The sequence below is a fragment of the Solanum verrucosum genome, unplaced genomic scaffold (assembly GCF_900185275.1).
Source record: "Solanum verrucosum unplaced genomic scaffold, falcon-dt-bn FXZP01000075.1, whole genome shotgun sequence".
Lineage (NCBI taxonomy): Eukaryota > Viridiplantae > Streptophyta > Magnoliopsida > Solanales > Solanaceae > Solanum > Solanum verrucosum.
Genome location: NW_026020211.1, coordinates 468,980 through 483,286, shown reverse-complemented (window position 1 = coordinate 483,286; position 14,307 = coordinate 468,980). Strand labels below are relative to the sequence as shown.

The window sequence follows — 14,307 nt, the reverse complement described above, 5'->3', positions numbered from 1 at the left end:
ATGGCACATTATATATTAAGGCTTTACTAATCTTTTGTTAAAAAAAGAACATTTTTATCCCCCGGAGAAAACTAATTAATTAATGGCAGACCCCAGCCAGCTTGTTTACGATTTCTGGAACCAGTCCTCTAATTCCTCCACCGCCTCCCCCACAGATATGGTGGATCATCAGCACCCACCCATGATCCCTAAACCAAAAGCAAAGGTTCTATCTTCTAGAATGTTCTCTTGCCTCTACTGTTCTTGCAAGTTTTGCACTTCTCAAGCTCTTGGAGGACACCAGAATGCTCATAAGCGTGAAAGAGCCGCTTCTCGCCGACATATAATAAGATCATACTTATTCTGAAGGTCCTGCTGAATCATATATGAGTCATTAGTTGACTTGAGCACAAAGAGGAAAATTGAATACTTTGGTAAACATATTGTTCTTGTTTGCATATTGTCTCTCAATGGATGGATTGGCTGAAACAGGATCATCTTCTTCTTCTGCTTCTTCTTTGTGGCCATGCACTTATGATGTTTTCTTAAGTTTTAGAGGAGAGGATGTACGGAAGAATTTCGTCGATCATCTATATACAGCTTTGCAGCAAAGAGGAATTCACACTTTTAAAGATGATGAAAAACTTGAAAGAGGGAAATCTATTTCACCTTCACTTTTCAAAGCCATCGAAGAGTCGATGATTTCCATCATCATATTCTCTCAAAACTATGCTTCTTCTTCGTGGTGTCTAGATGAGCTAGTTAAGATCACTCAATGCATGAAACTCAGGGAACAAATTGTTCTTCCTGTCTTCTATGACGTGGATCCATCTGTCGTAAGAAAACAAAAGGCAAATGTTGGTGAATTCTTCGCTAAACATGAGTTAGATTTCATAGATGATGGAGAAAGGGTGAAGAGATGGCGTACTGCTATGATGGAAGCAGCAAATGTATCTGGTTGGGATTTGCCAAATATTGCTAACGGGTAAATTTATGTGTACTTTTCACTTTTGGTTTTCGTCTTCCAATTGTGCCTTGTTTTCCATAAGAACATCGAGTTTGTAATTCATTTCTTTCTGATATCAGGCACGAATCAAAATGTATCGAGCAAATTGTAGAATGTGTCATGGAGATATTAGATCATACTGCTTCTGATGCTACTGAAAATCTTGTTGGAATACGCTCAAGAATGGGGACGGTGTATTCCTTGTTGAATCTGGAGTCTGATAAAGTTCAATTCGTTGGAATATGGGGAATGAGCGGAATTGGGAAAACAACTATAGCAAGAGCCATCTACGACAAGATTTTCCGTTACTTTCAAGGTACTACTTTCCTTCATGAAGTTGGAGAAAATTCGGCCAAACATGGTATCCAACATTTGCAGCAGATACTTCTTTCTGAACTACTTCTGTTAAAAGATCTAAGAATAAACAACGTATTTGAAGGAACCAGCTTGGTAAGAAGACGACTAAATGGGAAACGAGTCCTAATTGTTCTTGATGATGTCAATCATGGAAACCAGTTAGATGCCCTAGCTAAAAGCCATGACTGGTTTGGTGCAGGCAGTATAATCATCATAACAACAAAGGATAAGCAGTTGCTTCGTCAATATAACGTGGACAAAATGTATAAAGTGAGTTTGTTAAACACCGATGAAAGTATTGAACTCCTTAGTTCATATGCATTCCAGAAACACCATCCCAAAAGTGGATATGGAGAGATCATAGCTGAAGTTGTTCGGTATGCTGGTGGTCTTCCATTAGCTCTTAAAGTTTTGGGTTCCTCTCTGTATGGCGGAGGCATGATTGAATGGAGAGAAACAGTGGAGAGACTAAAACAAATTCCAGAAGGCGAAATTGTAGAAAAACTCAAAGTAAGTTTCAATGGACTAAGTGAGATTGACCAAAAGATCTTCTTAGATATTGCATGTTTCTTTAAAGGGAAGAAGAAAGGTTCTGTAATTAGAATTCTTCGTAGTTTCAGTTTTACTCCTGTCATTGGCATAAGAAATCTCATCGAAAAATCTCTTGTAACTGTTTCAAAAGGTCGGATTGTGATGCATCAGTTGATCCAAGAGATGGGTTGGTGTATTGTTCGCAAAGAAGCTTCAAACAACCTTGGCAAGTATAGTAGGCTCTGGTCTCCCGATGATATTCTTCATGTACTATCTGAAAATACGGTAAGTATATACTGCAGCATGAAACACGTTTTGATCGTTCAGGAGAAGTTAAATACGTAGTTCCCTAATGTAACAGTTCATTCCTTTTATAGGGCACAGAAGCTGTGGAAGGCATATGGTTGCACTTGCCTATTCCGAAAGACATAAATGTTGGTGCAGAAGCCTTCAAATATACGGACAACCTGAGGCTGCTCAAGATACACAATGCAAGTGTCTCCGTAGCTCCAGATTGTCTTCCTAATAAATTGATATGGCTTCATTGGCATGGCTACCCAATGAAGTCACTTCCAGCAGGTTTTCGAGCAGAAAGGCTTGTTTGTCTGAAAATGCAGTATAGCCGCGTTGTGCACTTGTGGAAGGGAATAAAGGTCCTACACAAACTGAAGTTTCTCAACCTTAGTCACTCGCAAAAGCTAGTCAGCTGTCCAGATTTCACGGGGGTACCCAATCTCGAGAAGTTGGTTCTTGAAGATTGTTCGAGTATAATCGAGATCCATCCTTCTGTGGGATATCTCAAAAATCTTGTTCTACTAAACCTGAAGAACTGCAGGAATCTTAAGAGCCTTCCAAACAATATTCGATTGGATAATCTTGAGACTTTAATTCTTTCTGGCTGCTTGAAACTCGCGAATTTCCCAGAAATCACAAGTGACATGAATTGCTTATCTGAGGTCTACTTGGAAGCTACAGATGTAAAAGAGTTGCCTTCATCAATTGAACGTCTCACTGGCCTTCAATTGATGAATCTAGGCTACTGCAGGAATCTTACAAATTTACCAAAAACCATAGGCAGATTAAAATCTCTTAGGATTCTTATTCTCTCTGGATGTTCAAAGCTAGAAAAGTTGCCAGAGGAACTGGGACATATAGCAATCTTGGAGGAACTCTATTGTGATGAAACTGCCATTCAAAGCTCACCATCCTCAATTACACTATTGAAGAGCCTTAAGATCTTATCTTTTCATGGATGTAAAGGCATGGTATCTCAGACATGGAATTCACTTTTCTTGGCATGGCTTCGGCCAAGAAAACATAATCAAAAGCCAACAAGTCTGATGTTTTCTTCCTTTTCCGGTTTATTTTCTTTGAGGAAATTGGATCTTAGTGATTGTTGTATGTTGGATGAAGGAATTCCTAGTGATCTTGGATGCCTGTCATCTTTGGTTGAGCTAAATCTTAGTGGGAATAATTTTGTGGATATCTCTCAAGCAAGTCTCAACATGCTTCCGCGGCTCAGAATCCTTGAGCTAGTGAGTTGTGAGAGGCTTGAAAGGTTGCCAGAACCTCCAACAACAATAGAGGAAGTTTTTGCAGATAATTGTACATCCCTGATGACTGATAATGTAAGAATATTGACCTACTACAAGTTGTTGCAGCGAATATCGTTCACTAATTGTGTTGGACTACTTGAGAATCAGCAGATGCATGACATGGCTACCTCACTGTGGCTTCACCTATTCAAGGTCTCCTTACGTCTTCATCTTTATGTATTGTTATCTTCGTACCCTTTACGTTCATATTCGAGATCAGACAATTGATCACCATGAGTCTAAGTACAATAGATAAGAGTCTCTTAACTAACATGAATGTTGTGATTTTGTGCTGCAGAAGTGCATTGTTAAAAGTGGTCACTTTAGCATTTACCTACCTGGAGAACAAGTTCCAGAATGGTTTGGTTACAAACTCAACGGAACTTCAGTTTCAATGCAGCTGCCAAACGATTGGTACAATGATAAATTCATGGGATTTGCCATCTGTGTTGTGTCTGACCTTGAAACAACATGGTTATCAGTTCATGAAGGTTACCTACAGGAAATGCCAGGCATTTCGATTGAGTTTACAATCAAAAGCCACCTCCGGAGGAGCACGAGTTGCCTAATGAACATTGGTTTTGTAGGGACAAACAAGAATGTTGCTTCAGATCACACATGTCTTGCCTATGTGCCATTTGAGGACTATTGGTCAATGTACAAAAACCACATAGACAGCCCAAACAATTGGTATCAGATCGATTTTTCTGCAAACTCTTTGAGGAAACATATTTTCCTAAAAAGTTGGGGAATTCGTCTCGTGTACACTGATGACTTGCAGATTTTCACATCTTGAGCTATTTCCAGATGAGGTGTGTTCTCTCTACTTTATAATCATGCCTGACTTTGTATGTATTTTCAAAAGAATAAAGCAAATGTTATACTAAAACATCTCAACCCCATAAATTAACTAGTGCAAATGTTGATCAAAGAGAGATGAACATAATCTGCAACTTGAACCAAAAAGAGGACTGCATTACCACACATTATTAATCAACATAACAATGATGGAAAAACACACAATCTCGATATCTCTTTGATAAGGTACACAATCTTGGTATTTATGCGAAAGAAAAGAAAGCTAGCAACCAAGACAGGAGAGTTGGTTTTTACAAAATTCCACTTTTACCAACACTAGGAAGAGAATGGATGATTCCCAGACACTCTAATATAGCTGGGGCCACCTCTCCAGTCTACAACAAATATAAAATCCCCCTATTTTTTTTTTCCTCCCAGTAGATAGATATGTGAGACCATAAAATGGATGGAACTAAATAAAATTGAAAAATAACCAAAAGAAATAAATCCAAACTTTGAAATCTCACCCTCTGTTGCTTCTTTGAGTTCGATTCCAAACAGTTTAATTCTCGTCCTTGTCAGGCACAAACCTTGGCAGTGTCAATAATGTGTTCAGCCGGGAAACCCCTTCCAGTGCAGACCATTCCGCCCCCACCTCTGAGAGCAGTTCCTCATGTTCTGATGCTTCCTCTATCTCTTCTTCTGAAACGTCATCGCCTTCTCCTGAAACTTCAACTTCTCGAACAGTTCCAGAACGAGGAAATGCAGTTGGACCAGAGGTATCATCTATCTTAGCACCAACTTCATTTGCTTTCATTGAGACAGTCTTGTCACTATCTTTTGTATTGGAAGCAGTGGACAAGTTGTTTGAGTTTGAATCAAGAAAAAGGCAAACAACTGCACAATCATCAACTTTAGAAGTAGGGTATTTTGTCCTCCAGGCTCGAACAGCTGATTCAACTAGCGATCGAGCTGCAGACGAACGGGATGAAGCAGACGCGACAATCTTTACAACTTCATCATTTGTAAGTACATCCCATATCTGTCATAAAAAATATTTTTTGATTAGGATAAATAATATGTAATAAACATTGAGCAAGAAATACCAGAACCTGTGTATACATTTTTTTTAACAAAATGGGAATACAAAGTACTAAAAACTCAAGTTTCATACCCCATCAGTTGCCAGAACAATGAATTCATCTTTTCCCGTTAAACGCCTATATGATATTTCGGGCACAGAGATGAGACCAAAATCCTTGAGGCAAAAATCTCCAAAAGCACGTGCCATGGCAAGTCCAGGAGAGTCGCTATTTGGCAACCACACTCTAGCAACCTCTGGTTCATCGCGAAGAGAAAAAACACGCCCTCTACATTTACGAATTCTTTCAGCCTCCGCTGTACATTAAGGAAGAAGAGGAAATTAGGAGAACATTAAATTGAAATAAGCACCAATAGTATTAATCAGTAACCTATCCCAAAAAGAGAAAAATATAATGCTTTCAAGGGTGCCGTCTATAGGGTTGGACATTATGTAGAATGGCTTCCATCCTACTTTCCGAATTTCATTTTTGCACCAGGCTTTTGTCCGTATAGTGCATCCACCAGAAAAAAAGTCTAAAAGTTCAGCTTCCAAGAATTTGCAAAGCAAGCATTTCAACAACATGCCCATTGAAATCCCACAAAGTGGGGTTTAGGAGGGTAGAGTATACGCAGGCCTTACCACTACCTCTCCGAGGTAGAGATGCTATTTCTGAAAGACCCTTGACTCAAGCAAATCAAAGAAATAATTACAAGAAAAAGGGCAGTGGAGAGCAACATGAAAACTAATAGAAAAACACTATGGAGCATATATGCAAGGAATCGTCAACAAGAAGAAGAAGGTGCAATCACCTAAATACATTAAACCATGGATGATCACTGATACCAAAATACACTGACTAGATGAAAAGGCTAATACTACGACCAACACGGTGCTCTATACTACCACCACGACAAATACATGAATAGACTAGTAATATGACAACTCCCAACTATCTACTAACCTTCTACCCTTATATGTGACCTACATACCCTCCTATCTATGGTCATGTACTTGGTAAGCTGAAGTTGTGCTATCACCTGTCTAATCATGTCTCAATACTTCTTCGGTCTATCTCTACCTCTCCTTGGCCCCAAAATATAGAACCTCTCACCCCTCCTTACTGGGGCATCCACACGTCTCCTCTTCACATGCCCAAACCCCCTCAACATGTCCACCATAGAGGTCACTCTCACTTTGTCCCAAATATCCTCATTTCTAATCATATTGCTCTTGGTATACCCACCCATATATCTCAACATCCTCATTTCCTCCACTTGCATCTTTTGAACCTAGAGTTCTTGACTGGTCAACACTCCACCCCATACAACAAAGCTGGTCTAACCACCATTCTATAAAACTTACCTATAAGTTTTGGTGGTACTTCTTGTCATACAATATTCCGAATGCAAGCATCCACTTTATCCAAGCCGCACTAATACGATGTGTGACATCATTGTCGATCTCCAAATTTCTTTGGATCAAAGACCTCGATACTTAAATCTTTCTCTCTTGGGGACAACTTGTGTATCAAGTTTCAACTCCACGCCTGCCTCATGCGACACATCACTGAATTTACACTTCAAATACTCTATCTGGGTCCTGCTCAACCTGAACCCTTTTAGACTCTAGAGTTTGTCTCCACACCTCTAACCTATTGTTAACTCCGCCACAAGTCTCCTCGATCAAAACAATGTCATCTGCAAACAACATACACTATGGCACCTCACCTTGAATATGTTGCGTCAATTCATCCATCACCAATACAAATAGAAGGGCTAAGTGTTGAACCCTGGTACAACCCCATCTCAACTAGAAAATGCTCGGAGTCTCCTCCCACCATTCTTACCCGTGTCTTGACTACATCATACATGACCTATATCAGCCTAATGTAAGCCACCAATACACTTTTGGAGTCCAAGCATCGCCAAAGGACTTTTTTTAGAACTTTGTCGTAGATCATTTCAAGGTCAATGAACACCATATGCAAATCATATTTCCTCTCCTTATATTTCTCCATTAGTCTCCACACAAGATGAATGCATTCCGTAGTTGATTGCCCTGGCATGAATGCAAACAGGTCCTCACCCTCGTCTCCACCGCCTTTTCCCAATCTTTCATGGTGTGACTCAACAGTTTAATACCCATGTAATTGTTGCAATTATGGATATCACCCTTATTCTTGTGCAACAGAATCATAGTACTCCGCCTCTGTTTGCCAGGCATTTTAGATGTCTTAAAAATGACATTAATCAACCCAAGCAGCCACGCAAACCTTGCCTTGTCTATGCTTTTCCAAAACTCAACCGGAATTTCATCAAGTCCGATTGCTCTTTCCCTGGTTCATCTTACACATAGCATCCTTAACCTCCTCTACCTTAACACCTACAATATCCAAAATCTCACCGACTCTATGAGTTCTCTAAATCACCCAACACGATGTCCATGTCACATTCAAGAGAGAGATTTTTCCATCCTCTTTTTTTCCTAATATGTGTCTTATTTTCTTCCAAATCAAGGTAACTGCATTCCATTCCATTCCATTTTACTTCACTTCAGTTCGATAACACAAGTAATGTTTGTTGATAACTGGTCATGAATGTAAAGAGTGTCAATTGCACATCACTTCTCAAATTACAGGAAGTCCAGAAAGTTGTCTTGAGAGCAGGACGCTTCTAAGGATGCAAGAAGACCTTTAGCTAAGGAAGCAAGATGGACAGAATTGGCAGTACAGAAAATTTGAAGAACTGCAAGATTTCAACATAAGCATAATTTATAAGAGGTGCAATTTGTCGAGAAGGGAAAACTTCTGCTCCTGTTATTCATTTATCATAGTGGATGTGTTTGCATTGACAGTTCAATTTACACTAATAGTAAGTAGTTTCTATACTTAAGGGACATCTTAAGTAGATGATTTTACCAGCAGGTTTCCCTTAACCAGTACCCTAATACTTCACCCACACATAGATGAGATCCTAATCCTTTTAGTTTATACAACACTTCAGTCAACAAAGTAAGATGATTTTCAACTTTTGACTATTATCAAACTTGTGACAATATACAAGCAATTAATTCATCACACTTTGCCAATGTTTTCATATTCAGCCACTATATAGTTCTGCAGAAGCACAACACTTTCAAACATGCAGTGCACCGACCGCGATGTTATATTAGGGGAAAATACATAAATTAGTAAAAATTTGGTACAACATAAATTAGTAAATTACCCCCTAAACTTGTCCTCGAAGGCCTGTCACACACAAACTTCACGGGTGTCCCCTAACCCCCTTACTACTGAAACTCCATCATGAAGCAGCTAGGAAACTATTTTTTAACCCTCATAAAAATGTAATAAAACCAAACTAATCCTCTAATGCTGCAAGGAGGACAAATGCATTCCTTTTTTCTTCTTGTCTATCAATGTGAAAATTGATTTTATCAAGATAATGACTCTTTTTATTTTCACGATTATTTCATAAAAACAAATAGAGCAACATAAAAGAATGCCTAGAAATAAGGAGATGATAAAATGAATTAGAAAAAGAAAAGAAGAAAGAAGCAAATGACAAGTGAGGTTGCTCTAGTGGCAAGAGCACTCCACTTCCAGCCAAGAGGTTGGAGTTCGGGTGGGAGCAAGGTAGGAAGAGGGCCACTGTTGACAACTCGGAAGTTGGTTTGGAAGTCAGGTTTACTTCATCAGAAAAAAAAGAGAGAGAGAACAAAATAGAACACGGTATCTGTTATGGTGATTGAATGGGCAGCATACAGAAGTTCAGTTCTTTTCCCTTCCAAGTCCTCTGAACTTTAACCTCTCTTTTCCCTCGTTGGAAAAGATTACTTCTATAATTGCAACATAACAAATAATATGTGGAAAGTTTCTCTTTATCTTTTTTAAATCAAAGACAAATAAAAATGTCACTATGGTTCATAATTGAGTTAAACAGAAGCAGCCAATTGAAGTTTGTACATTTAGGTGAGGCCAAAATAGAGAGGAGAGACGAAGGCAAATGTCAGAAAGCTTTAGCAACAAATGAGTGATGGTTAGGAGGGGCAACATCCCAACCAAGGTGAAATGCTTCACCTGGTTGGTCATCAGAAGGGCATGTCTCACTCGGGAAAAACTCAAGAAAAGAGGCTTCCAGATTGTCTCCAGGTGTTTTTTTTGTCATGAGAAGGAAGAAACTAACAGCCACTTATTCCTACACTGTAGGGTTACTGTACAGGTGTGGCGCATGGTTCACACCATTTCTCAAGAGCCCTGGGTGATGCCAGAACATACTGCTGATCTTTTGAGCTGCTGGATGAGGAGGGGGGGGAGCAAGACCCAAAAAAGATGGTGGTCTATAGTACCTACTTGTGTCTGGTGGGCTATTTGGAGAGAAAGACACCTTAGGTGTCATGAAAATATTACTAACTCTATTCAGAAAGTTAAAGAAAATTGCATTAACATGTTGTTTTTTTGGTGTAAAGAAGATGGTATAGAAGAAGTAGAACAGTTGGTAGATTTCCTAGGATCTATGTAATTATGGTTTCAACTTGTAACTTTTTGGAGGTAGCCAGCATACCCTTAATGCTGAAGAATACAACTTAACTTTTATCAAAAAAAAAAAAAAACAAATGAGTGATGGTTAGGTATCATGAAGTTTTTATGCCAAACTAAATGACATCATAATTCATTAAATCAACACAAGTTGGTAATCTTGTAAGATGATCTGCACAAAAGCAAACATCCAGCAAATTGATCCATCATCAGTTCAATCAGCACTACACAATATAATGAAACCAACCTGGTAGATTAGGCTTCAGATCCACTGTCAATTGTACAGCAGTAAGAGAACCATCTTTGTCTCTGGTACCCAGAATTGCTCGGGAGTCGCCTACGTTTCCAATAACAAGATCCTGGCCCTGCAAGAAAAAAAATTAATGGGGTTCAAGTCTTCCAAAAGTTTCAGTATAATATCGAGCTAGATTCAAATTTCTGGATCTGTCAAGGACCTGTTTAATAAGGGTTACAGCTGTTGTCCCACTACAGAAGCAGTCAATATTGGTGTAGCTTTTCAGTTCCCTGTCCATAACCTTATAAGCCTTCAAAAATGATTCCTTCAAAGTCTGAAAGATCTCTGGGTGCTTTCCAGTCTCTTCAACATCAATTGAAACCCTAGACTCATCAGCCGCAGATACAAGGGAAGCATCCTCCGGATATAGGCTAGCCCCAGCATTTAGACTGATCTCCTTTAGAACATCCTCACTTTTCAGATTAACTTCCCAATGTGCACTTAGCTTCGAGGGAAGGGAATCTCTGACTCGCTTGGCAACCATATGGCCATGAGGACCGTGGCCATCAAAAACACCACAGAATACAGTATCTGTTCTGGAACCGAAGTTCTGAAATTTATTTATAAAAGATGAATTAGGAGATGCTCTCCATATGAGACAAAATCAGAACAAAAGGATCACTAGGAAAAATCAGGCCAAGAATGAAAAAATGTGAACAAATCCTTTGTCCAACAACAATCCACAGACTCCAAAGAAAAGAAAGAAATGGCAGAGTCTAAAGATATACTTTCCTTAGCTTGATAAAAAATGAAACACTTCCTTTCTAGGCATGTCCAGGAAACTATAGTTTATCAATCTAGAAAGAATGTTATCAGTAGCTAATCACAGTATCTCATACATTATTTTTTTATTAACCTAACTTCTCCCACATGCATCCACAAGGTTTTCGTTATTATATAGAATCGATTGCCTGTGTTTTTTGGTGGATTTTTCATGCTTTTATCTTTAATCATCCATGCCCTTAAATGGGAATGGACATGGAGAAAAAGTCTGTTAAGTTCCACTACAATAAATAAAACTGACTATGCCTCATATGACACTAGCAGGGTCAATAATGTGAAGTCTCCATAAGCAAAAAACTTGAAACCTAAAACAAAAGGGAAAAAAATAGAGATTTTTGAGTTTATCCATTCTGAAATATGACTTCCTGGAGAAACTTGAAGAAGATAATGACCCAGTACAAGTGAAGCACAATTAGGAGGTAAATTCTTTTTGATAAAAAACTAGAAGGTTTTCAACACCTTCAGCTATACTACAACATGAGACAAAAGGAAAAAGAAGAGAGAAGGTTTCAAGAAGAGAACACATAATAGGCAGTAGCGGAGCCACCTTGTCCCTTCACTGAAAAGTTACACTATGCAAAAATAGGTAAAGGAAAATCCTTTTGTATATATAGTATCATTCGTTGAATCCCCTTGACTTCTTCATGTGTTAATTTTATTTTTTAATATTTTGACTTCCCTTAATGAAAATCCTAACTTCACGGTTGATACAGCTTATTATAGACCCTTTATTGGCTGACGAAGAACAACAAATGTCACAGTTATAAGTACTCACAAATCAGAGGGTCAACATAATATCAGGTGAACAATCTGAGATCAAACACACCCACCAACTCCCCAAGATTGAAGTACAAGCACTATATAAGCTGAAGCAAATGCAACTATGAAACAAAAAGCCTATTAAAGCATAGTCCAATATAACTATTTGCAACTACAGTGAGATGAATTTCAAGGACTAACCTCCCAAACAATCATGGCATCTTGATTAGTTCCTTTCTTGCCTTGCTGAGTGAAAAGTGAAGCTGCCTCACTTGAGCCATTCAAGAACAATCGTCCAGGAGTCTTACGCAGCTGTTCTTCCTTGCATTTGTTAAAGGAAGAATTTCTAGATACCCGCCTACTCTTCTTCTTCTTAATTCCAACTGCAGATGTAGGAGAACCCGGAACAGGGGTCCTGCTTTCATAAGTTAAGCAGGACCCCGTCCGGAGTGCCCGGACTATATTCAATAAACAATCCAGAGCAGCAACACAACCAACCCCCCTATTCTCCGTATTCGAATCCGTCACACCCGTTTCTAATAACAATCCTACAATAACTATTTCAAATTCCAAATACCCAATTCTCCCCTCAATCCAACAAATCAACCCTTTTCATTCAAAACATAAACACAATTGCCAAATTAAACCAATCCCAAAAAAATCTCTCAGCCTCAAAAAGTGCTGAACCTTTTACAATCTTTGAATTTATTATTCAAGAACAACAAATAACAACTTTTTTTCACCTTTCTCAATACAAAAAGTGAGTGCAAAGATGGAGAATCCAAAAGGGGTTGCAGATCTATGTAAAAATAAGCCCACTTGCACCAAATTGATACCTTTATTCTTGTGTGTGAGTGGTTGCAAAAGCAAAGAATCCACCAGCTCAAAGAAAGCAAAGCATAATATAATAATATCAAAGAAAACAAATAGAGAGATCGAATCTGAAGAAATGGAAGATAGAAAACAAGGAATGAATGAGAAGAGGGCAAGATTGAGAGGAGGAGAATAAGAATCGCAACAAACTAAAACAAGGACAGAGAACAGAGATCACACAAAACCCGCAAACAAGACTTGTGTGTTTTTTCTTGAGTAAAATTTAGGCATACAGATATTCACTACACACTTTTTGTTGCATATATATGTATATTCCCTTCTCGTTGTCTTCTATTGATTTGAAACAAATTTCTTAAGAAATAATACTATGATAATATTATTATATTAATTTTTTACTTTATTAAATGTAATGCTTTGAAAAGTGTGTTAAATGACAAATATTTTTTTTTATCCTTAATTACTTGTCCACTTTTGAATTGACATACGTATTAAAAAAATAATGATTCACATAGTGAGTTTACCATTTTACCCCTATTAATTATGAAGTGAATGAATTAAAAACATAAGATTTTCAAGAAGTTCTACCTTTTTCACAGTAATTAATTAAAGGTATAATAGGTAAAAAAAATTATTTTTTCTTGATTTATCAAAATGGACAAGTAATTAGGGACAAAGAGAGTAGTATTTAATAGCAATGATAAAATAGATACAAAAAATAAACTATCTCTTAATTTTTTAAATTAGACAACTATGTTTAATATATATATATATATATATATATATATATATATATAGGAAAAGAGGGAGAGAGGGGTAGGTTGGAGATTGTGGGGTAGATTGGAGCTATTGGCTGCCATGCATCTCTGTCACTTTCATCACCAAATGTTATTCTAACTCTTTATATATTTCTTCATTCACCCTCAACTTTACTTATTTGGAGCTATTTCGAGAGTAAAATAATATAATTTTTTATTTATTATTTTAAAATATATTTTTTAATTATATTAATATGAGCAGGATAATAATTTATACTCCTTTCAACAAAGAAGTTTAAAAGAGAAAAGAAAGACTTTTAAATTTGTGGTTTAAAATAAATCATAGATATTTGTGTGACTAAAATTCATTTCGTTAAGGATAAAATGTGCATTTTAAAGTAAAATTGTTACTAAATCTAGAAATGTGTCATTCTTTTTAGGATTGACTAAAAATGAAAGTAAGTCGTAGAAATTGAGACAGAGGGAGTAGTATTTTTCATATGATTTTTTAAAATTTAAATGTTAATTTAATTTAATTTAATTTCATAACTTAGTTAAATTGACTCTCATAGAATGAAACATGACAAGTAAAAATGAATTGGGAAGTACTCTTTAGCTTATTTACATACTTGATAAACAACAAAAATACTTATAAATCAAGTGATTAAAAGCTAAAATTAGTAAAAAATATAGGTTGGTCATGCATAGCTTATGATTTTTCAACTTATAAACACCTCTAGTTTGACCAAAAGTTTTACTATTTTATCCTTAATGTATCTTTTTAAATTCTCAAATATACTTCCTAAAATAAAAGAGATTAATACATAATTACTCCATGAATTTGTACCTTATTTTCAAGATGACACTTAAACTTTATGGGTTCTTATTATTTACCTAAACAACTTTAAAGTGGTACTAATGTGGTCTCTTTTGGGCAATTCTAATTTTGAGAAAGAAAGTGAGTTTCACTTATCAATCACTAAAGACAACTTAT

At 37.2% G+C, this 14,307-nt stretch overlaps 3 protein-coding genes across 3 annotated transcripts in view; 1 reads left to right on the top strand and 2 right to left on the bottom strand.

The window, feature by feature from the left end:
- The window catches only part of LOC125830524 (uncharacterized), a 338,210-nt gene that overhangs the window by 254,676 nt on the left and 69,227 nt on the right, over positions 1–14,307 (bottom strand). The window lies entirely within an intron of this gene.
- Positions 322–4,264, top strand: LOC125830541 (disease resistance protein Roq1-like). Its single transcript, XM_049509727.1, has 4 exons — positions 322–964; positions 1,066–2,158; positions 2,251–3,621; positions 3,767–4,264. Exons 1-4 carry the CDS (start codon positions 450–452, stop codon positions 4,262–4,264), a joined length of 3,477 nt encoding a protein of 1,158 aa, XP_049365684.1. The 5' UTR covers positions 322–449.
- LOC125830540 (probable protein phosphatase 2C 33) lies at positions 4,430–12,336 on the bottom strand (the record flags this gene model as incomplete). Its single annotated transcript, XM_049509726.1, has 5 exons — positions 4,430–5,308; positions 5,441–5,664; positions 10,135–10,252; positions 10,343–10,732; positions 11,926–12,336. Coding segments are annotated over 5 exons (1,623 nt in total), but the record flags the coding sequence as incomplete, so codon positions are not given.